General features: G+C 45.1%; 1 protein-coding gene across 1 annotated transcript in view; it reads left to right on the forward strand.

The window, feature by feature from the left end:
* Nucleotides 1-94: 94 nt before the first annotated feature.
* The window catches only part of TOGARAM1 (TOG array regulator of axonemal microtubules 1), a 37790-nt gene continuing 13728 nt past the window's right edge, over nucleotides 95-24156 (forward strand). Inside the window, exons 1-10 of the mRNA XM_038179913.2 lie at nucleotides 95-820; nucleotides 9584-9740; nucleotides 11161-11295; nucleotides 13133-13429; nucleotides 14793-15058; nucleotides 16305-16537; nucleotides 18478-18578; nucleotides 20963-21124; nucleotides 21725-21823; nucleotides 22277-22443. Coding sequence (XP_038035841.2) covers nucleotides 158-820; nucleotides 9584-9740; nucleotides 11161-11295; nucleotides 13133-13429; nucleotides 14793-15058; nucleotides 16305-16537; nucleotides 18478-18578; nucleotides 20963-21124; nucleotides 21725-21823; nucleotides 22277-22443 — 2280 coding nt within the window. The 5' untranslated portion in view covers nucleotides 95-157. The remainder of the gene's footprint in view (nucleotides 821-9583; nucleotides 9741-11160; nucleotides 11296-13132; nucleotides 13430-14792; nucleotides 15059-16304; nucleotides 16538-18477; nucleotides 18579-20962; nucleotides 21125-21724; nucleotides 21824-22276; nucleotides 22444-24156) is intronic.

A 24156-nucleotide genomic window follows, 5' to 3' on the forward strand; every position in this document is an offset into this window, starting at 1 on the left:
TGTCTGTGTGTGTATTCGCCCCCCCCCGCAGCTCCATGGTCGGCTCCGCGCATGCGCGTCCCCTCAGCAGCCCCTGGCGACGGCGGCGGGCGGGCGGGGCGTTGCCGGGGGCTCCCCCCCCGCCGCTCCCCCATGGCCTCCGCCGCCCGCCCGCGCCATGCAGCGGCCGCCAGGGCCCGCGGGTGACGGCTCCGGGCAGGGGCAGGGGCAGGGGCTGGGGCGGGCTCGGGCCCTGCAGGAGCTGCAGCGGCTGCTGGCGGCGGCCGAGCCGGCGGCGCTGGGCCGGGCGCTGAGGCGGGAGCGGCGCCGCCTCCTGCTGGGGCTGCTGCGGGTCGCCGGGCCCCGGCCCCTGCTGGGGCTGCTGCTGAGGGAACGGCCCCTGAGGCGCGGCGGCAGCGGGGAGCGGCCGGGGGAGCCGGGAGCCGGCACCGCGGCGCTGCTCGGACGGCCCGGGGAGGAGCTGGAGGCGCGGCTGGGCGGGGGGGCAGGGCCCGGGCTGGAGGAGCGGGGCTGCGGGGAGCACGGCCTGGCCCTGCCCCTGCCCCGGCCCCGGCCCCTGCCCCCGGCCGGGCACAGCGCGGGGGCCGACACGGGCCGGCTGCTGGCGGGCAGCAGGGCTCGGAGCGCGCACAGCTGCTGCGGGCACCGCCACACGGACACCCTGCGGGCCGCCCGCCCCGCCGCTGAGCGGGGAGGGAGCCCGAGGAGGGTGCTGAGCGCCAGCAAAGGGAAGAACAAGCTGCCGTGGGAGAGCCAGCACGCTGCGGGCAAGGAGGGCGGCTCGGCAGGCACGATGCCCTCCGCAAAGGGCGTGCAGCAGGTGCGTACCGACAGCCCCCGGGCAGCTCCGCTCTCAGGGGTGTCCGCAGGAGGGTTTGGCAGCTCTCAAAGGTGCACTGACTGGCATATTTCTGAGCTAGGGCTGATCCTGCTAATTTAGCCGGACTGTGACCGAAGCTGGTGCAGTTTGGCAGTGTACCTCTGGTACAGCTCGTGGTCTGCCAGGTGTGCGTGCAGCTCTCAGGCTCATTCAGCTAGGAAAAACTTCAGTGAGACGAAAACAGTGATTCTGACTGGCCCAAGGTTTGGTTTCAACACTGACCCTGTTGGCATCCGCACCTGGAAGGAACCGTTGAGAAATTGTTAAGCCCCTTCCAGTTGGGCATGGTTCTGCTCTGTGACATCTGGTTTCGATATCCCCGCACATAAGAGCTGGGGCGTGTGCGGTTTCCTTTAGCTGCACGGCTTTAACTCAGCATCACTTGGTCTGCAGCGAAGGAGTTACTCTAGAATTACTCAAACTCTGTCACTGAGCAAGAGGCTCTTTAAAGAAAATTGGAAGTTGGCTCGAGTAGATTTCCTCGCTGCCATGTTTACATATTCAGAATTTAATTCTCAGTTGCTTAGTAACTTGCTGCTGTCATGGCTGAGATCATGAGCAGTGACAAACAGTGTTCCTGCGTGAAGGGCAGGCTTTCCTGAAGCCTCACAGCGCCGGGATGTGAGCTGACATCATTGCACTGTGACAACCTGGAAGGAGTTTGTGCATTTCCTGGGGCACACCGGTACCAAAGGCAAGGCCGCCAGGCAGCACCTCCCCTGGCAGCAGCTCGCAGGGCCGGGAGGCTCCTGGGGAACAGGTCTGACCTTTTTTAAATCTTTTTGCACATGTGCTTGTGTTTATCCATGTGAACTGGGAGGAGTGCCCAACGTTTCATCCCTGGAGGGAGGAAGGGAGGGAGAGAAGGTGATTAATGTTTGGTTTGAGTTTTGTTGCATACGTGAAGTCGTTAGGAACGGTGTGGGCTCGAGTTTGAGTGGGGAAGTAGCCGCGTGTTTGAGGCTTCAGGCCAGGGACAGTGAGGTGGGCTGTCTGTGGGGTGACAGCCTCAACGCTGCTGCAGGAACACTTCTTAGACCCTGTGAATGTTTGTAGCTGTAGTGGGGTCTTCATGGACGTAAACCCCACCTCGTACTACTGGGGTGGAAACCAGTCCCGCTGCCAGGGAGCCGGCGTTTCTTTTCTTTCCTCCTGGGAAAACTTTGTTCAGTTGTGTAGCATCACGCAAATACCTCAGTGTAAAGTTTACGCCTTCCTGTTGGGATCATCTTTATTCTTCCATCCTTGTGTGCAGTGCCGAATATCTCACCTTGTCCATCCTTATGACTAGATGTAGAACTTGACATGGTGCCAGCTTGTTTTGCAGAATTAGACCTGAATCGGTTTCAGCCTTTCTTTGGTGACCGCATCCTTCTAAACTCAAGCCAAGGAACTGCTGGCGAACAGTGTAGGTTGCTGGCCCCAGCCTGTTTTTCTCTGCGGCGTGTGGGGGCCTTAAGCCATGAGATTACTGGCTCTCACTTTGCTTTCACTGCTGCCGCGTAGTAGGAGGACACAAAAGTTCTTCTGCAGGGAGCAAATTCTGTTTGTCATGTGCTGTGTTTATTCCTTTTTAGTGAGGTGGGGTTTGCATCTAGCGGCTTTTTCGAAGACATCCCGTGCCTCTTACAGATGCTGTTTGTTCTTGTCTCTTCCCTCTGCTTTCCGACTTGTTCTGTTTGCCTCTCACTTCCATTTTATGTTGTTTTCTTACATATTTAAGTTGGTAGAAGGCAGATCGATAGCTGTGAGGTGTCAGAATTTGAAGACTTCATCTGTTGCCCTCTGCCAGAGGAAACACGTTAGTGCTGCTCTGGCACTTACTTGAAAGATGCCTGAATAACCAGAACCCTCCAGTTATCCAGAATTCCTTTTACACTGAGGTGTAACTCCTCTGCACGTAGCTTTGTGCTTGCCTGCAGGTAAGTACTGATGAGAAAAATGTTTGATGTCATGTCTGATAGCATTTGGAAGTTGCCACTTTTGACTTGTGCATAAAGGAAGGTGCTGCCGAAATGCCGGTGGCCTTACCAGAGTGCTCTCGAGGTGGTGATTCACCTGGTGCCAAAACGTCGGGAGTGTTGTTCCTGCAGGTCTGGAAAGTGATGCAGTGCTGCAGCTGTTTTCATTCAGTGGAAAAATTGAAAGATTTGGTTCAGTCCACATGAAAATGCAAACTGCTTCTTCCCCAGCAGGCAGTTAGAGGAGCGCCGTGCTGGCAGGCTTACGGTTTGGCAGTTACCCTTCAACGGGCTTGTGCGAGCTGTGATGTTAAAAACTTTGCAGCGGATTAACAGCTGCCCACCTGCGAAGCTCTTTGAAGACATACTGAGACAAGTGTGAGTGGAGCGTGGCTCAAGGAGTGGCTTTGCCTCTCCGTACAGCCCTGTACCAGGACTGCAGGGGCTGCCTTAACCATCGTGCAGCTCCTGGATGTAAATCCCTTCACCCGTCGTGCAGCTCTCTCTCCAGCACCAGGTGTTTAGCTGGTACTGGAAGCACCCTCTGCCTCTCAGAAATGCTGGCGGCGCTCAGATTGTCAGCTGCTAGGATTGCCTCGTACCCGGACAGCTGTGCAGGGAAGCTCTGGCTGTAGGGATGTGCTGGTGAAAGGGACAGGCGTCATTTGATGTAGCTGCTGCATCTTTGCCCTCTGTGTGGAAGAAGTGAGCAGCCTTGTTTGCTGAAGAGTTCTGTGAGGGAGGCTTGATGAGGAGGTTAACCAGATGCTGTTCTTCATCGTGTGTAAGGGAGAAAAACAGAGTGGGGATTCACTGTAGTTACCTACACAGTAATTGCTTAAGCAGCCCCATTGTGAACGAAGAAAGTGCAATCTGGAGAATCTGGAGGGCCGTCTTGGTGGCCAAGGACGTAATTTAAGATGACACGAACTGTTTTCAAAACTTTTTCGAGTCCTAAATCTTACTGAGTGGCTCAATCTGCATTTCCTCTAATGGGAGCTTAAAGAACACCGTGGTGTAAGCACTGCGATACTTCTCTGATCGCTGCAGGTTGATGGCTTTGTTTCCCCGTCTTCACATCCCAATCATTTACCAACCTTACCCTGCTGTTAATCTGTCGGAATGGATTATGAAACTCTCCAGGGCAGGGGACCATCACCTTATCTGGCTTTCTGATATTTTCCTGCAGTATTTCCTGGCTTCTTGACAGTGCTTGTTTATGTACACCCGTGCCACAAAATGACGTTTATCCCACGGCATGTGTCTGCGTACAAATAGGTGGGCTGTGCTTTCCCCTAAGCACACTGGGACCAGAGAACTTGGACAGTGTTTCCTGTACTTGAAGATTTTCCTCATTAACTGAGAGAGATTGCAAAAGCTGTATAAATAAAGTCCTTTACCCCAGGGCATTTAACAAGTGAAGAGATAGAAAGGCAGCCCCATGTCTCTCCGTTACTGCCTGCTTTTAGCACGGTATGTCATGCATAAAATGTGCGTACTTGTTCAAGTAAATGTAAAAAAAAATTAATTATTAATTCGGACATTCCTTTGAGATGAATTTGTTTAAAAATTAACTTTTGGAGTCATTCTGTGGCTGAAAGAATGCGTGAAATTAGCTTAATCTTTAAAGCTCTTTTTCTACCTGTGTTTTTAAAGTCAGGTGACGCTGCGATTGTCCAAGGCCACGTCTAGACTTTGCTGATCAGATAAGATAGGGAGTTAAATGTGTAGGTTAATGTGTACTGGGGATGTGAGGTAGATAAAGCACACTGCCTCTGCCGCTGTTTCTACACGCGGCTTCCGTGGGTGATGTTAACTGGCTCGATGGGTGAAACGCTGCCCTGCAACCTCGGAAGTGCTCTGACAGTGTATTTGTTTCATGCCCGCTGTGAACTTGGGGGTTCAGTGATGCTAGCAGGATTCACACGGCCAGTCTGACCGTGGTGTGCTGCCCACACAGCCCCTCAGGGCTTGCAGCTCTCCTGCACGGGTCTGTACTGTGCGGGGCTGAGGTGTGAGCGCAGTGACACGGCCTGTCGGGATCGCCAGCTGAGGCACCACGAGCTGGCAGGGGTTATTTAACACCAGAGGTGCTTGAGCAGGGCTTCTTGCTGCTGAATTTGCACGAGGCTGCAGGTCTGTGCAGCATTATGAGCCTGGTAGTGAGCAGCTCAAGAGCCACAGATGCTTCAGCTGCCTCAGCCTCGGGGAATGCCCTGGTTCTGCGCTGGGCGGTGAGAGGTGAGCCTGCTCCTGGCCTGCGGCAGAACAGCACAGCAAAATGTGATAGCTCAGGGCCTTCTTGGGGAGCTCTGCTGGGAGCCCTGCTGGGAGCTGTGCCGCTCGGTGCCTGGCCGTGGGACGCACTTACAGAAGGTGACGCTGCGGGGGGACACGCCACCCCGCTGGTAAAAAGGGCACTGAGTAAAGCGTTTGTACCTGTCCGTTCAGTCTGTGAGCCCTGTGCCGTGACAGCCGCTGCCCTGTGGCTGCACAGCCTGACTGCACACCTTGGTGCTTCGTGTGTTGGACGTAAGGCTGACAGCCAAATCGCTGCTCCTGCAACCCCAGCTTTTCGTTTTCCTTTCTTTCTGAGAGCAAAACCCAAGTTCATCAACTGAAGCATAATTACCCGTGTTTCTGTTTCTCATTCCTGGCAGCTGCACACATCTGTCACAGCTGTGGCCCAGACCGGGCCCTTCAACTCTACCCACTTCTCAACCCAGATTTTGGGCGGCCCCTGAGCTCCTGGTGCTCACGTTGGGCAGAGCTCATTGCTGGCACCACGCAGCTCACATCAGCAGGCTGAAGCCTCTCTGGTTCCAGCTAAATCAATAAAGCTCTATCTGGTTTGGTTTTGTTTTTAGCATCTCTGATTTTAGCTTCTGCAGCATACACCTCCAGGAGCCCTGTGACAGCACCAGTGGAGCACTTTTTGTTTGCTAGAGATGGGAAATGTTTGGCAAAACAGGGCGGTAACAAAGAGCTTAGCCCCATGGATTGTTTCCTTTGTACTTCAGAAGGGTCCTGTTCATTTTGAATTGCGAACAGGCAGAGCCAGGCTTGGGAGGATGGATGTGATCTGTAAATCCCGTGGGTAACGGTCTCTGGGTCTGTCCAAGTGAACGTTCTCTCTCTGGAGACGCCGATGCATTATGTCTGCTGCAATTCCGTGGTCTCCGAGAGCTGTAAACAATTCCAGGCTGCGGCAAGCCAGAGCCTACTCTGAGGGAAACGTTCAGGTTGTTTTCTGTGGGACTCAATGTGGTCTGCTAACTGGGCTTCTGGGTGCTGGCTTTAAGAAATTGAAATTAACCCGCTGTAACCAAACGTGATACATTCACAGATAGTTTCCCAGCTCCTCATGCCATTCCTGGGAGGTCACACACGTGAGGTCTGGGTGGCATTGGCAAGCCCTCTATTCCCTTTTAAACTCGAATCTTTTATAATTCCAGTTTAAGCAAATTATCAGAACAGAAACGCTCTTTAGGTTTTAGGTACAAAGTGCTATTTATAAACTAAATGCTACAGCCCTGCTGACAGCAGGAATGATACTTGCTGCCCCAAGGGAGCAAACGCTGTGCTGGGGGGTCCTCGGCAGTGTCTGGTCGCTGCCTGCTCCTGCCTGCCCTGCAGACTGAGTGTGCTGCGTGTAATGCGGAATTACCACAGGAGAAAAGCTCCCTTGCAGTTTTTCCCTGTAAAACCTACCTGCTATCTCAATAATATATCCAAATAATATCTAAGATTCCTAAACAATATCTGCTGTGGGTCACCGCACCCGCAGCTGACAGCAGTGCCCTTGGGTGCGGTACCAACAGCATCCGAATGCTTTGCTGAGGTTTTACGCCATGGTGTGAACCATCCGTGAGCTGTTCTGGTGTAGCTGCAGGGTTCGGCTGTACGCGTGGGGTTTTGCCGGAGGTGTCAGCCTCTGGGAGGTGAGCCACGGTTTTTCTGGGGGCTAGGGGGGCATTTTGGAGAAGCACTGCTGTACGCTCGTGCTCCTGTTAGTGCATCCTCTTGCTGTGATTGCCCTTGGTGTGCGTCCAGCCATCAGGACTTGGTTCCTGTTCACATTTCTGGCCGTGGTCTCACCGAGGCTCGTCCCTCCGGCTGGGATCTGGCTGCGCTCTCCCATTGCAAGCAGGGCCCAGGCCGACCCGTTCTGTGTCTCGGCTGCTGGAGCCTTCCCTCACTGCGAGCTTCCAGCTGAGCTTTTATTTCCCTCAGCATTTCACGTGCGAGTCCAACCTCAGAAACCCAACTGGAATGCTCAGGCCTGCGTGAGCACCGTGTTTGAGGGAGGGCGGTGAGATCAAAAGTTTTCAGCTTCTGAGCGTTTCGGTGGGGCTGCCTAGCAAGGGATCAGAGACACCGAGTCGCTGTGCCGATGGCCCTGCAGTGCACACGGAGCAGTGCATTACAATAGGTCAGGGCATGCTGTTTTGTCACCAACACCGGATTTTTGCCTATTTTTTAACCATAAAGACCTCCCAGGAACAGCGCCGCTGCTTGAGCTGGGGAGCGGTGTCCCCGCGGCCGTGCGCCTTGGCAGCCAGCGCAGAGACGAACAGCTGGGCTTTGTGAGCTGGTCGGGGATTTAAAGAGCAGGCTGGAAATACAGCCAAATTGCTGCTTTGCTTATTTATTCACTGCTAACAGGTACCGTGTGAGAGTTTTTTTCTGGTTGTAAGGGAGGAGGCACTACGAGAGGGAGCAGAATTAGAAAAAGTAACCTAAAAGTTTGGGTTGTGGAGTCCTGTTTTCAAGAGGAGTCTCATTGGTAGGGGGTGGAGAATTGATTTCTTTGGGCTTTTATGTGATTTTGTTGAAATTCAGAGATTTTTGTCTATGTTCCATCTCCATAAAAAATCTATTTTTAGGATATTGTGTGACACAGCAAATGCTGTAATTATGTAAAAACATTTAGAGCATACTCACAGCCATGCTGCTCGTGTCATCACCCTGACTCCTCAAGTGCTGTGCCTGGCCCTGTTTTACTTTGCCATGCTTTTGTGAAACCCCATGGCAATATTAAACACATTATTAAATTAATTTTTAAGCTGAAATTGGAACAGCTGGCGTCTGCGGAGCTGACGGAGCCATTTCACTCAGCCGAGCGTTCAGGGGCTGGTCGGCAGTCACAGCTTCCTAGGGAGAGATCTTGTGCTGAGTCCCCAGTCTCAGAAACCATCTTTAGGGTGAACTGAGACCTTCAGTAAAATCTAAAAAGAGCACTTTTTTTTTTTTTTTTTTTTTTTTTTTTTAAGTGAATGCAGCACGTCCGTGTCAGACTGCAGCGTCTCCGCTCGCACAGAGGGAATATTGAGCGGGGCGTCAGGCTTTCCGTGACGCTGTGCTGGCTGATCCTGGATAAATATTTCCTTTTGGTTCAGATTTCTGGTCTGACCTCTGGAGCCTTGGCTGCGAAAGGGGAGAACGGAGTTAATATAGCCTGGAGATGATTTTAATTACCGATTTTAATAATTAAAGCAGAGAACAAGAAGCCTTCAAAGCTTGATCTTTCCTTTCCTAAGTACATTACTCAGTTTTCCTTTAACTATAACTGGTTCTGATTGCAAGGTGCTGATGTCACTCAGTGCAGCCTTCAGACTGAACCTGCAGCGTGCTTCTTGCACAGCTCAGACAGCCCTTGCCGATTTAAAAAGTTACATAGCTTAATGGAAACCAAAAACTTTATATTTGTTAACTCTTTTTTTCCCCTTTTTTTCTTGAGTCTGAAGTGTCAACCTGTATTGGAGTGAGAGCTGGAAGCTGACTAAAGGCTTTCAAACACTTCAAGTACTGGATAGCTGGGGAAAGAAAATGTTCATCCCAATGCTTTGCATTTAAAAATGAGCCGCCTTGTGTTAGCAGAGGAGCCCTGGTGGTTCGTATGGCTGGGCCCTGGGCTCAAGGCCGACTTCGGAGTTTTATAAACAGTTCTGCCAGCTTTTCTGTGTGAGTGGCCTGAATTTTTGAGCTGTTGGCTTGGCTGTGCTGCAGCAAAGCTTCGTGTTTGGTTCCATGACAGTGAGAGGCTTCGCATCTTATATTTTTATCTTTTAATAAAGGGTTAGGTGGGGCTGTTTAATGTGTGAAGACGGAATTGGGCACTTTTTTTTTAAACTTAGCTAACATTTTGGATTTAGGTGATTATTTCTCACTCTTTTTTTTTTTTTTCATTTTATTTTCCATTTTATTATGCTGTCATTGTTCCTGTGTGCGTATCATACATTTTTTTGTATATTCTTATTTTTGTAAATCCAGCAGGTCTGGGTGGACGCTTCCAGCTGGTTACAGCTTGCAGTACTCAGGTGCAGGGCAGTGTACACAGCTGTAGCTCAGAAAGTCTTCTGCTATCTGAGCTATGTGTGTCACTGACCTGCTTTGGCTCTGAAACGGGGCCTCAAGCCACATTTAGCCAGCAGCTGAGGCTCCAGAGCCGTGTGTTTGGCCTCGGGGTGCCCGGCCTGAGCACTGGGGCTGCCCGAGGTGGGCACAGGGCATCGGGGTGGCCTTCGGCACACGTGTGTGGGGCAGCGGGGCCGGGCAGGCACCCAAGGCCCCTTCTGGCCAGGGGCTCTCAGTTCAGCCCCTGGTGGGGCCGCAGCCCCCAGCACAGGCAGAGCGAGCGGGGGGCTCGGCTGGGGGGCGGTGGGAGCAGTTCTGTGTGTGGAGGGCAGAGCCGGACGCCTGTTCACACAGCTTTGTTTCTTTATTTTTCTTTCTCCTGCAGTTCCCTCCATCCGGTGACTTCCTTCATTCTCCAAAGCTGAGGCCCTCTCAAGGAACGCCAGGCAGTGAGGAGTTATTTTTTAGTAGAAAAAGGCCGCCGAGGAATTTGTTTCAGAATAGCGTAGATTTTAATTCTGAGCATTCTTCTGTTTGTGCCGGTAAGTACTGACAGAGATGCATGCTTGGTCTGCCACTTACAAAACGGACCTGTAAGAACCTGAGCACAAATTTATAGCTTCATGATATGGTTAACCATCTGCCGGTTAGTGGGTTCGTTATTTATTTTCATTTACTCTGAAGAATTGAGTAGCAGGCACAGGGCTCTGCCTCCAGCTGCAGCAAGCTGCAGAAGCCCTGCTCGTGCTCATGAAGAACCTGCCCCTGACAGCAGGCCTGCTGTGCCCAGAGTGCTAGGGTAGGTGCCTCCGGCAGAGTTCATGGGCCAGCCTCTTTCGCAGGTGGCACTGCGTTATCTCACAGTGAGACCAGACAGCAGTAGTGTGGTTTTGTGACCAGACGTGCTGAACAAGAGGGCTTGGGAGATCCCTGGAACAGAGAGCTTCCCGCTGCTCTTGTGAAATGAGGAAAAAGTGTCATTTACGTCAGCAACACAGTAATTCAGTCTGTTGTTTTTTTTTTTCACACTGTAAAATACAATTTGAATCACAGATAAAGAAGAAATCACAAAGAGACAGAGAATTTTACCAACTTTTCATCAAGAATGCACTGTTGGCTAGAGTAGCACTGATCAAGAATCAGTTGACAGTGAGTGCAGGATATTAAACACCAAACCACAAACCAGACAACATGTTCAGAAGGTCATACTTGTGTGTGTGGTAGGCTCTTCAGAAGACCTGAGCAGTTCATATCTAACATAGATTTACTTTTCTGTTGTTATTGTTTTGTTTTGTTTTTGATTGTGTAAACAGCTAAGGTAGAGAGCTGTCTGAGGAGTGAGCTTTGAAGGTGGTTTTAAAGGATGTAAAGTGTCATGGTATTGAAACGCAGCTCTGTAGAAGACTGTAGGTGTAGTGCTACGCTTAATTCATGCTTAGCAGTGATTTGTATTTTGATAGCCGAAGGCATATGAAGAGGCTGGGCAAGACCAGACCTGATTTATTCCCTTCCCTTGGCAGTAGGTTATATGCCCAGCGTTGTTTGAGGAGCGCTGACGTGTGTGGAATGCAAAGTTCACTCACGTGTTCTGCAAGGGGTGGTATCACACTAAAGAAATTCACTGTATTTTGGGGGTTTAAGGTATTGTCCTCCCTCTGTTGTCACATATTTAAAGAGGTGATTGTTCTGTGTTTGTTTGTCTGTTTGTTTGTTTGCAAGCCCCTCCAGCTCTCTGAGTTGGAGGAGTGCCCTGAAGGACAGCCAGCCATTCTTCTCGTTTGTGCCTCCGAGCAGCATTACGGGGTTGCTTAGGAACTTCTCAGTTCAGAACTCAGTGACTAGTTAGGTTTTACACTGCAAGTTAGACAGTGTCTTCCTTCCCTGTTACATATTGCTGTACATGTTTTGTTAAACACTGCATGTAAAGTATTTATCTATTTTTTTGTGTTTTTCTTTTGAAAGGTGCTATGGGCTCTCACCAGCCGCATATTTCAGGGAAATGTGGAACATTTGGATGCACACAGACACGTGGGAAGAGTGGTAGTGTGGACTCTGATTTACAGTTTTTAGGATTAAATAACGGTCAGCAGGACAAAGGTATATGGATTTTAACTGTCATAAGTCAGTGCATGTCACTTGGGAAATGTCTCTTCTGTGCTGCCTTAAGAAATAAAAACAATTATCAAAACATTGTTCTGTCCCTACGCAAACACGTTTGTGCCTTGCTCCTGTTAGGTGGATTTCATTTGTGGTCATTTGCAACCCTTTGATACCTGACGGTGTCACTGTGCTAGATAAAATGTGGTACTGTAACAGAAACTGAACTTTTTTGGAAAATTTCTATATATATAAATTCTCACCGTCATTGCTCTGATTGCCCCCGAAGCCCACAGTTAGCTGGCACCTGCCTGGTGGGCTCTGGGCAGTTTTACTGGGCAGGTTTGCCGGGCACTGCCACGTCAGGCCTTTCTTGCTGCTAGTTTCAGGAGTGTGCCGTAAGCCTGCAGGTGTAGGCTGGGGTGAGTCAGGACCTGCAACATGCAGAAAATCAGCTGTTCATAAGTAGTAATAACAGTAAAAAGACCAGGTGAGTGCTTAGTGAAGGAACAGCCTCACTGTCCGGAGGAATGGGTGGCAGAGGTACCAAACTGTGGACAAAGCGGCTCGGAGGGGTCGGGCTGTCTGGCTCCGGCTGCTGGACGAGTGACAGGCTGGCAGCCTTCCTGCAGGATGTGCAGGAGCTTCATTCGCTGAGGTTACTTCTCACTGCTTACAGGCTCTGCATGCTGTGTTCTTCCAATGCCTGTGGAAAGACAGGAGAAAATTTCTGTGTGCTGCTTGCCTCTAACTACAGGGCCGATCTTCTGTTCTCTTCCCCTCAGTCCTCACAAGGCTGTCAAATACTTCGACGTACTTGCTGATTTATTCTCTGCAAACAGATCCTGTGCCAGCAGTTATTGTTACCCCAGCCTCTCTCCAGCAGCACCACCCACATCGGGCTTGGTTTTCTCGGTGTCACTGCCCTGGGACAGCCAGGGAGTGCTGGGATGCCGCAGCCTGGGGAAGCAGCAGGCGCAGAAGACAGAGACCTTGGAGCTGTCTGATTTGTAAATGACATCTTTGTGCTGTAACAATAACTAAAGGCATAACTGAATGGTCTGTGGAGTGGCGCAGATCATTAACAGGTTCCCCAAACCAAACTCACCATCACGTGCTCTCGCTCTCGGGCTGTGCTTTCCCATTCTTGTTTGTGGGGCTGTACTCTTGGTGAGGTTGCTGGAATCGTCCAGCGTAAAATGAGCCTTTCAGAAGCTGTCAGGAGCATTGTTAAAACTTGTTCTCTTACTCATTTGCCATGAGTAAAAGCATGAGTGTATGTGGGAACAGTTCCCTTCCTGGTATTTTTGAGGTATTTGCATTTCATGGAAAAGAATGAAAACAGTCTAGTTCTAAATCTACCTTCAGCTTTCCATTTTGATCTACTGATTTCCAGGAAATGTAATTTTGGGGTTTTATTTTAAAGGAAGTAACATTTATAACATCTGTGTTTATTTGTGCTCTTGTATCACTGGATTTTGAAAGCTGTGTTTGTAAATTTTATGCAATGCAGACTTGCGATACAGAGCAGCAAGCAGCAGGGCTGTGTTCTATCTTCTTGAATGTTTCTTTTTTAAAAATATAATTAGTAAAACATGCCTGCAAAGCAGCTTAGGCTCAAACTTGGTTGATCAAATGCAGAAAGAAGGAAATTGATATTTTGAGGGAGGATGCAAATTGCAGCATTAAGTTAGCTGATTTGTACATGACTGCTTGGGTAAAATGCTGACGTTCAATTCTGATTGTGCAGAGTGTATTATTGCATTATAAATTGTTATTGTAACATCTGTCAAAGAGAGCAATTACCTCAAATACCACTCTCTTTTTCTTTGCTCAGTCTGTGCCAGCCTAAATTTTTCCAGCAAGACCCAGAGAAGCTTTTGCAATCAAGCAGAACACACGTTGTCCTTCCAAGGTCCTAATGTGAGCCAGGGGGCCTTCCTTCTGCCGTCCTACCCTCTGTCATCTCCCAGGACCAGCCCCAAGCACGTCTCCTCGCCAGCTGACTCTCCAAAGAAGTCACAAGATAATACCATGAACTTCTCAAACTCCTGGCCTCTCAAAAGCTTTGAAGGACTGCCGAAGCCTCGTTCTCAGAAGCACCTTCATAGTCAAAAGTCCGGAGACAATACAGGTAGGAATGCTGCCAATATGTTGAGAATGGATTGCAGGTTTGCATGTTGAGTGACTTCTAGCAGTAGTCAGAAAGCTTACAGGTAAATTGGGACTCATGCAACACCCTGAATGTAATTAGAAACGTTTTCTACCTGCTCTAGTCTAGTCATATCACTGGAGGCTTCTTTTTAAAAGCAGCATCTTTGCATATTGGTAGTTTGAAGTACTGAAATGTTTCATTCCTTTTGTCTTTTAAGTCTGTGGGATAAAAAATATGCAACAGCTCTGCTTTTCCTATTAGGAAAACAGGAATATTCCTATTCACTGACATCATCAGTGAAAAGCTTACCATCAAACTAAAAGAAAAACAGATCCCAAAATCTAGCACTTTTAAGGAAAACCCATGCAGGAAGGCCTGCTACTTTTAATGCTCAGAATAATACGTGTACAAGAAAATACTGCTCATTGTATTTTGCCGTTTTAACTTTTTTCTATGCACTTGGGAACTGATGTCTCAAATTTCTAGTACTTGGAATAGCTCTTTAAATTCTGGCTACAAGCAGCTACATCTCCAGCTAGTGGATTCTGTGCTGATTTCATCCCAATTTACACTGACAGCTAATGGCAGAGGCTGCTGTTTGTGGTCTGATTTCTTCCGTCTTTGAAGACCTCACGTACACATCAGTTACTGAAATAGTTTTAAGCTCATTTAGTTACAAGTACTTAAATAATTTAGCTGATTAGAGCAATGTTGACAGTTTTTCAAATTATGAATGTTATAAAAATAAAGTTGGCAGGGAATCAATATTTAGTTTGTCTGAGAAATATATTTTTGTGTGTGTATGTGTGTATTTATTCATACACGTGAATACAGGTATAGATGCATATGTTAAGGGGGTTCAGTGACATCAGGTTTTGAATAAAAGAAAGTACTTTTTTAATGCTCATTGTGGAACTGATGACTGCAGGCTGCAGTAGAAGCCAAAACTAAGAATTTCTTGGTAAAGGAAGTGGATGTATGAACCAGGACAGCATGTCAGCTCGTGTCCAGCCTCTGCATGTCCTCAGATTCTGTCCAAATGCTCCTAGGTGTCCGTTTCTCACCTCGTTAGGGGACAAGTTTGTTGTCTGACTCATATGGCTGGTTTTGTGTTTTTGTTGTCGTAAAAATTCACACACACTCAGCTAAACTGAATGTTCTTGAAATGTATTTATAGTAGTAAATTCAATTAAGTGCATTAGTATGTTTTTTAACATAGCTCACCTCGTTTTCAAAGGTGTTTCCCTGTCCCACAAAGAAATGAGGCACGAAGTTTATTGTGGTCAGTGCTGTGCTCCTGCCGTCTCTCCAGAGGACTGACGCCTGCTTCTGTCTTATTCAGGGGACGATTCGCAGGAGAAACACTCCCCTCTGCAGCTGAAGCCCGCTTTGGTGAGACACCCAGCTTCCCGCAGAGGCCTGAATGGGACCAGACCTGTGCCCCCCATACTGCGGCTCGCCAGCCCGCTGCCCGATAAGATCGAGTTAAATATGACAAAGTGGAAAAACGAGGAGTGTGAGGACACGTGGGTGAACGGAGTGGGCAGGAAGCTTGCAGCTGATCTTTCAGAGCTAACTCTTGATGGCGAGGAAGTGGACCAAGAAGAGGTTTGTTTAAATGTGTTTTGACACACTTTTCCAACTGATAGATTATAAACTCTTTTTTTTTTTTTTTTTTTTTTTTTAAACAAGTGCCAGAAAATAATACACATTTCTGAATTAAATTTTTGACACTGTGATCAGTGCAGCAGGTCTTTAGAGAGATACTGTTGAGTTCTCAACAGACACTAACTAAAGCCCAACACCTACAGCCCACTAACTAAAGCCCACGGTACTTTAAAGTACCAGCTGAAGCCCAAGTCCTGTCTTGGTTCCAGGCATCTTAATTTCACATGTTTTCCTCCGAGCCAGATCATAACGCTTTCAGTTATTGCAGTACTGAGACAGGACTTCAGGCCTTTGCACAGCTTTTATTCTCATTACCTTGACTTAATTTTAAATTTCACCTCAGCTTTAAATAATAATCCTTTCACCTGTTAGAACAAATGACTTCATTGCTGAAGGGTTCTTTGGACTCGGAGTTTCGTCAGCCTCCCGAGTTGGTTAAGGGGGGTTGTCTTTGATACGCAGCATCTGTCAGCTCTCTTAGAATTCAGTTACTTTTTCCTGGTGTAAAATGAGAAAAACTGATGTGAAGCTGGATGAACGTGATGCCACCTGCCTCTGTGTTGCACAGCACAGACACATTTGGCATTAGGCTCAAAAGGTCCTCCTGTCAGAGGAAACCTGCTGGTAATAATTTGTGCCCAACTCGTATTCAGTGGCAGTGTTCCGAGTGTGCCAGTCAAGTGGTGACTTAGTAAATACCTGAGACATTTAATACCTTCAAAAACCTTTTCCTTACATGACCCATGAGACTTGTTAAAGAGGCTCACCCCCGCATTTCCCTGTACTGGTCTGTTAAATAGTCTGCAGTGAGCAGAGCTGCGTGTCCCACACCGCCGTTCCCAGCCCCGTGGGCTGTCCAGTGATCCCCAGTGACCCCCTCGTGTATGCAGGGAGCTGGTGCTGATCCCTGCCGCTGTGCCCAGTACTGCTAAGGCATCCTGTAGCTCCCTCTGCTGCTCGGGTGTCTGATGGTTGAAAAATACCAAATCTTGGGAAGTAAAACAATGAAAGGGATCTTTACAACGCCATATAACATATCTGAATCTTCAGTCACATTGCCCACTAGGGTTCATGTGCAATGAACTACTGTACACTTGAATTGACATTCAGAACCATGCTTCTTTTTTGCTTAAAAAAGATCTTTCCCTATGCAGTGATTAAAAACCCTTTTTTTAATCTCATTTAGATGCAAAGTTCACTTAGATCTCTACGAAATAGTGCAGCTAAGAAGAGGGCAAAGCTAACCAGCAACATTTCAGATCTTGAAAGTCCCGATTCTGCTCTTAAACTGGACCTGTCTGGAGATTCCTCTTCCCATGCTTCCTCGCCAAGTGTGGGCTCCTGTAGCGAAAGCGGAGTCTACAGCCAGGAGTCTCTGACGTCTCCTATATCTACGGTTCCTCAGAGAAAGAGAATAATGTGAGTGGAACTTGTACGTTAGCTCTGCTTTGAAATTCTCGCACAGTCTCTGCTGGTGTTAGTTAAATATTAACAGGGGTGAAATCTGTAATTCATTTTTTGTATGAGACTGCTTTGCTTAATAGCTTGATTTTTATCTGCAAATTACTTTTCTACCTAAAAATACATTGTCCTATCCAATAACCGGTTAATTATATTATTCTGGTTCATACTGGGTTTAATTTTAAAGAGTTCCATGGTGCAGTCACAGTAACACAGTGCAGTTGAAGTCCTGGCAGTGGTAGTAAATATTTCATTAAGACTTCAGCCTGTCATAGAAGTTATGTGAACCGTAGCCTAAACAAATGAGTAAGAAGGAGAATGAGTTAAGAGGAAGGATAAAGTTTGCTTGTTGCAGCCTGAACACTGAAGCAGGAACATTTTTGTTGTTTTTTTGGTTTTGTTTTTCAGTAAAAGGAAAACAGTATAGGATTTTGTTGCTATTTCAAATCACGAACTGTTTCCATTTTATAAACTATTTTACAATGAAATAAAAAAGTCTGAGAAACTTCCCAAAGTCTGCAGTACAGATCCCCCTTTTCTGCTCTAGGATCCCATGATAAAGCTACTTGTAGCTCTGATCTTAAGATACGTTTTATTTTTGTGAACAGGATAGGAAAAGGAGGATATATAAAACAGAAATTTAAAAAAAAAAAAAGTATATAAACCAGAAAGATTAGTGAGATGGAGGCAGACTGGAATGATTCAGAATCAGAGGGTTTTTACAGCTGTGAAGTCTCAGAACTAAACTATATATACTTAACTTCTCTATACGCATTACTGCCAAAAGACAGTTTTAATTTAAAATAGCACATGATAATGCTAGAATACTTAAAAAGTCAAGACTATAAAATTCTGCATGTGATGTTCTTCCAGGCAAGGTTTTAGCTAGAACACCTCTACATGTTCTGTACAACATACCATTCTCATTTTTCAGTCATAAGCTTAATGTTTTACAGGATTCACAGAAATGGGAATTCTGAAGTAGTAACAAAGGTGATGTTACTAGGAAGGCAGGAAGAATGATTTTGTAGATGTGACAAAATATATCCCAGAAGACTTTAAAAGCCTTGGAATTTTCAGAAAATGTTCACACAGTTTGTTTCAGCTGCTAGTTTTCTAGCACTGGAAATTGGCATTGTCTGTCCACAAAGTCGGGGTAGCTGGGCAACACAAATATAAGCTCCTTCTATGTGTTTGCTTTTAGAAGTATCAGTTTAGCCACTGGTAAACTACCATGAGCAGTGGGAGCATGACACTTGTATTAGTGGTATTTCAGAAGTATGCCAGGCTTCTGGTTGTGTGCCTTTCGGTACTAGCAGGAAGTGGAGGGGCTGCTGTTTGCCTGTGACTATTGTGTAGGTAAGCACAGTACTTAGCAGTTCAGAGTACTCGGATGAATCACTTTTAGTATTCAAATGCATCATTTTAAGAAAAATGTGTGAAGATAATGCTGTAGGTAACAGCATTTTCCTGGTGATTATCTGTCTGCTAGAAACTGAGCTGAAAACTGCTCATTTCTGATAGCCAAAGGCCAGTGGCTTTGGTCACTGCCGTTCTTTGCCAGATTGGAACCAGCAGTATCAGTCCCCTAGGCCAAATGATTCCTTAGCTTTTTGAATTTATGCTCACTGTAGTCCTAGTGTAAAGTTTACTTTTAAGGGTTGTCTTTGTGCTGTTCTTCATAATGGACCTGCTCATCAAATTATTTCTACTGATTTCATTTTCTTTTTCTACTCAGTGTGAGCACTTGTAGAGGTATTCTGGAAATATTTGTCCTCCAGGTACACTGGGGAGGAAAAACTGAAATCTATTGATGTCCTTGCTAGAAAGTATTGCTTAGTTGGGCTCTGACTAGTGTGTAGAATTGTATTTACAAAATGTGTTTTGTATTGTAACAGGTCAGACACCTTTCCACTGCTTGGCAGTAAATCACAGCCTGCAAGAGTATCTTCAGCAAGAAATAGAGATGCAAATGTGGCAGAACATAACTCAAGCACAGGTATTTCACTGTGCTTATGAATGTATATATCCTGCTTCAGTGATGTGACTGAATAGTTAGTTGATTTGATTTTGAGTGTTCTTATTTGTTCAATGAGCTCACGTCCCTTAAGCACTTAAGGAAAGGTAATTACTAGACACTGTCTGGTCAAAATGAGATTATATTGTGGTATAGAAGGAAAGGAGGAGCTCAAGGTTTATTCTTTACTACGTCAAGATAAAATGTGTTAATGCAAACGCTACCTGTGAGTACATGCACTTCAAAATTCAAAATTGTATTGCCTGAAAATTCCTTGGACACCAACAGATAAGAGTGGGGAGGGTCAAAAGGTAAAAGGCAAGCAGTTAATTTCCTGGTAGGAAATTGAAATTAAGTGATGCTGTTCAGTTGCATGCTTATAGTGAACAACAGGTGACTGCAGATTCCTGTCATGGGCAGAAATCAATTGTTCATGATTATGTATGTTTAATCAATTTGCGTTCAACTAGAAGGAGATATTTCCTTAGAGAAAAGGAATGGTGGGAGCCATCTCCACAAAGTTCTTTTCTGACGGTTCTTCCCAGTGACTACCTGGGCAACCTGCTCTAGGGAACCTGCTTTGGCAGGAGGGTTGGACCTGATGATCTCTTGAGGTCCCTTCCAACCCCTACAATTCTGTGATGCTGTGACTACTCTGATACACCCTCCTTCAGCCTCAGCAGCCGTGATTTTTTCCAGGAAGCTTACAAAGTTTTGTGTGATTGAGACAGGAGGGCATCTGAATTCACAAAACATCATAATCAATGAATAATAGTCATGACTGATATTGATGATCCTTTTTCATTAATTTAAGTAATTGCTCCTCATTTTAAATAAAGTCACTCCTTTTTCTCGGGATAAATTAGAAAATAGGTTTGTCAGGTAACAGCTTACACCAGAAAGCAAACACTGCACGTACACAGCAATACATATTGTGGTTAATGATATTCATCATATGAAAGGGCTTCCATGAGAAATTGACATTTGATGTAAAATAATGAGCAACACAGTTATTTTGCGTACTGAACCAGTTAATCAGCTGGAATAGACAGCACTGGACCACTTGTGAAGAGCTGACAGCATGCTTTACTGATAAGGTCAACATCATAATGCATGTACAGCTAACTAGTGAAGAAGAGTCCTCTGCTTCCACTACTGGAAGATAGATGGGCTTGGTCCATCTCACAGGACAAATCTCAAAAAGCTCAATTTTTTACACTGGAACTTGGAAAATTTCTAAAAATCAGTTTGGCATTTAACTGTTCTCATCAGATGAAAGATTTTTTTTTCCTAATACTGAACCTAAACCTACCTTGCTGTAATTTAATCTCTTAACTTCTTGATTTTATTTCAAGAATTGGAATATTTTCTTAATTCAAGCAACTACCTTTTATGTATCAGAAGATTATTCCTTTTTTATTCCTCCCTTTTTGTTTTCTGTCATCTAGACTAACTCTCTTTTTTTTTTTTTTTTTTCTAGCTTTCCTTCTTAGTTCAAACTTAGGTCTTAGGGCACAGTCCATAGTTCTCCTTGCTGGAAGAGCCGTACTGCCAAGGATCCCACAACATAACATTCCCTTTGGTTTCCATCCCCTAGCAGAACACAGCACTCTGTTCCAATCCAAGTTCTTAGCTGAAGAAGGGAACAGAGGAAAGCTTTCTAAGGATTTCAGTAGGGCTCTTGGTCTCACGTGGGCACGGTCAGGTTGACACTGACAGCCACCAGGGTAAGACTTCAGGACAGATGGGCATAAGCAGGAAAATGCATCAATACCTCCATGCCAGCCACAGCTACTGGCCATAGAGAGCAGGACTGCACGCTGGCCGTTCCTTGTGAAGGAAGGGGCCTGGAGCACTCCAGATGCTGGGATTACCGAGTTGCATCAGTCATGCACTGAATGCTCAGTTTCAACTGATAATGATTGCAACATTAAAATGTGTTTCATGACTTCTAGCATATGTAAATGGAAGGATTTCTTGTGGTTTTAGTTAGTATTTTAGTATTTTCACTTAGTTCACTTATGACTTAGTTTTGCTTTCAGTAATGAATTAACTAATATTCATTGTTCGTATTTAAATACTTAAAAACAATTTTTCAGTCTTTGAGTTCGGTTTGGAACTTGGGTTTAGCTGCAATTGAAAAACTCTGCATGTAAAAGATGAACAGAGCCTGAGCATCATTGTCAAAATGTTCATTCTGTATGCATAAAGTCTGAGAGTTTCTGAAAATGTAACTTTTTGAGAATCCTGTAATATACCAGAAGTATACTTCAAGTTTGTTTTTTTAATACTTCAAGTATTAAATTTTTAATACTTCAAGTTTGCTTTTTTTTTAATATGTGATTTTTTTCTTTTTGCATGGCTAGTATTTGATGATAAAGGGACTTCTAATGTTAGCATAGTTGGCCAACGTTTGAACTGTGGCAATGGATGTGGAGATTATGAGGACAAGAAGCAAAAAGAAGGGTCACGAAGTATTTTTAAAAGTCAAAATATGGAACAACAAAGAAATTTTAAGCATTCAAAAGGTTTGTGAGTTTGCTATATTACTGTTCATCAGAGCTCTTGTTTATGGCAAAAAACTGAGGTCATGTGTAGCTTTTTCACAAAACAGCTTTTATAGAAAATGCATTTCAAGGCCAATAAATATGTATATATAATATCCCATCCACTTCAGTGAAGAATCTGAGGAACTGATAGTTATATGGGAAACAACACTAAGTGCTGCTTGAAAAAAATATTTTAGCAAATTCTGTTTTGATTAAGTGGTGCTGAATTAATTAAGAAACAGTTCTATACTTCCAATAAGCAATAAGTGAGTTCAAACTTTTTGTTTGTTTGTTTTCCCCAGTGGAACCAGTTGATTTAAAGGGTTTAACCTCCTTTTAGAAACTTTGGTTTTCTTTTTGTCATTGGCAGAAATCTTTTTTACTGTATGCTTTTCAAGATTTTGCGGTTACTGATGTTTAGTGAATCCTGTTAACTTCAGTAACTTGAGAACAACCTGATTCTTAAAAATGATAAATTCAGGTATCGGTGAATGATGACATTTTAGAAGAATGAAACATGTACCAAAGGGTGAACTGCTGGATGTACAGTGGGTGATTTTTTTTCCTTTTTTTTTTTAGTTTTTGCAGGGTCAACATCTGGTTTTCAACAGACGAATAACCTAGATTTCATTTCGCCAAGTGTCTTGTCTGAAGATGCGGTTGTAGTCGTTGGTAAAGGTTGGTAAAATCCTTGGTAAAAAAAAAAAAAAAAAAAATCTCCCGTATCTCATATTATTAAAATGAGTGAAAATACACTTTCTGAAGAGGAAAAAAAGAAATAGTTTCCCTAAAACATTTGAGATTGTGAACTGTCTTCAGTTTAAATGGAAGTAAAAGGGTAATGCTTGAAAGGTTTGCCTTTACTGGGTTATGCAATTCCATTCCAACAAGAGAGAATGGAAGCAGATCATGAAGGTTAGTTTTCACTTCTAGCCTAGTGTGCACTCATGTACGTGCATCCATCCTACATGGCAGAATAAGGTAAGATTACCTTTGGGGAAAAATTGGCACTAATAGGACAACAGCAATGTTTTTATTTAATGGAATTAATTTTGTTTTGCTTTAGTTTTTGCTCAGTTAGGATGAAAAAATAATTACTTTGGTAAGGGCACAACACAGTATGCTTTTCAGGTGTTTTTGGAAGTCCTTCTGCTCAAACACATAGCCAGTCCATAGCACGTGCAGAGAACGGAGATGACCAGTCTGCCAAACAGGAGACCGAGCCACCCTCAGGGATCTGTAGGAGAAGCATCCAGCAGAGCAGTGCTTCTCATTTCCACGCTGAAAATGAAAAAGAGGTAAGATTTCAGGACTGTTTACTGTCTCACTTCCTCTTTTAATATGTATGAATACAGGTGAATATAATTTTGCAGTCTCTATGGTATGGTAAATGAGTTCAGTTAAAATGCATTAATTCATAGCTCAGGTGACGTGCAGCAGAATACAAATCATAGAATCTATCGGGTTGGGAAAGACATCTAAGATCATCTAGTCCAGCCTAAATCCTTTTATCCTGTTACTAATTGAGTTCCATTATGTGGTGAAGACTAAATCTGGATTACAGTGAGAACACATTCGTGAACATCTGGTTGACTGTGTGCAAATTTTTGCTCTGACTGCCTATTTAACTGTTTTGCAAACAGCAATGAAAGCATGTTTGCTTTTTCTGACATTTGCAGAATTTTGTATTAAACCTAAAACGTTTCTTGTCATTCAGAGTTATTTTTCTATTGAATTTTAAATAAAAACTGTAATGTGACTTCTTGCTGCATGTCCATGCAGTGTGATGCCATCTGTTGATTGGTAACGCCATCGGAAATAAATCTGATCTTCTTGGCTGGCACAGTCACTAGGGAACTTGTGTTCACATCTCAAATGGGCTATTACAAATGACACCAACTACCAATACTGTTGATACCAAGTCAAGTGAACTGCATAAAGCGTTTCTGTAATTCAGTGATATTTTAGACTATTTTTTTTTTTAAAGAGGATCTCTTTAAACACTGTACAGATCCACTAATATTTTCTAGCAGCTCAGTAATTGCTCAAGGCCCATTTTCAAGGGATTGGAGCAGGGCACTTAACTGTGTTTTGGTATTCTGGATGAACGATTAACAATTAGACTTTAAAATGTTTTGTCTCACTTATGGAAGCTGTTCTTCTTTGTGTAGGTACCTCTGTATCCACTGGGGATGCAATGACTGAAAAAAAATCACTTCCTGCCTAATTCTGTAGGCTAACGGTCTAAGCTAAATCTATTTTAGTGCACAGTGGTAGGCAGTAAGGCTCCCCACGTGTATGAAATGAGGCTGTAGCCACCAATGTGCTTCTCCCTGCTTTTTCTTTTGGTTCAACCTGGAAATTCTCTAGTGGCAAATTGCTGTGCCAGAAGCTTCCCACCTAACTTGAAGTCTCTGGGAGAAGGGCTGCAGGATGGAGTGGAGATGGAAAATGTCCTGTGCTCTCACTCCCAAAGCTCACAGAAATGTAGGAGGACCTGGCTGAGTTTTATCGTGTCTTGTTTTCTGGACGAACATTTGTAGTGTTAATCTAGCTCCATTAATAGGACTTGTAAAACGCAGTGTCTGGGATATCTGTCCCATAGTACGGTTTCATTTGTTATAACATGGAACAAGATTTGTCTAATGAAGTAGTGACATAAATTAAAAAAATGAAATGACAATCACAAGTCTGAAAGCATTTAAAATAACATTTTAACATGACTAAAGCTTTAAGTCGATGAGAAAATATTTACGTTTTCTATTTGCCACTTAATATAGGAATACTTGGAGAGATCGAATTTGAATGTATTAAATGTTGCAAAGATTTAATGGGAAACTATGGGCATCTTAAACATGCAAGAGAAAAGGATCAGGTAGCACTGCTAAAGACCGTTGCTTTACAAAGCCTGTATGCTTAAATGTGAGCTAGCCCAGAATGTATATTTGTTACTTAAATTTTTATAAAACTACACCAGGCTGCCAGAGAAATGGAAGTCCTTTTCTTATAGA

The sequence above is a fragment of the Anas platyrhynchos genome, chromosome 5 (genome assembly GCF_047663525.1).
Source record: "Anas platyrhynchos isolate ZD024472 breed Pekin duck chromosome 5, IASCAAS_PekinDuck_T2T, whole genome shotgun sequence".
Lineage (NCBI taxonomy): Eukaryota > Metazoa > Chordata > Aves > Anseriformes > Anatidae > Anas > Anas platyrhynchos.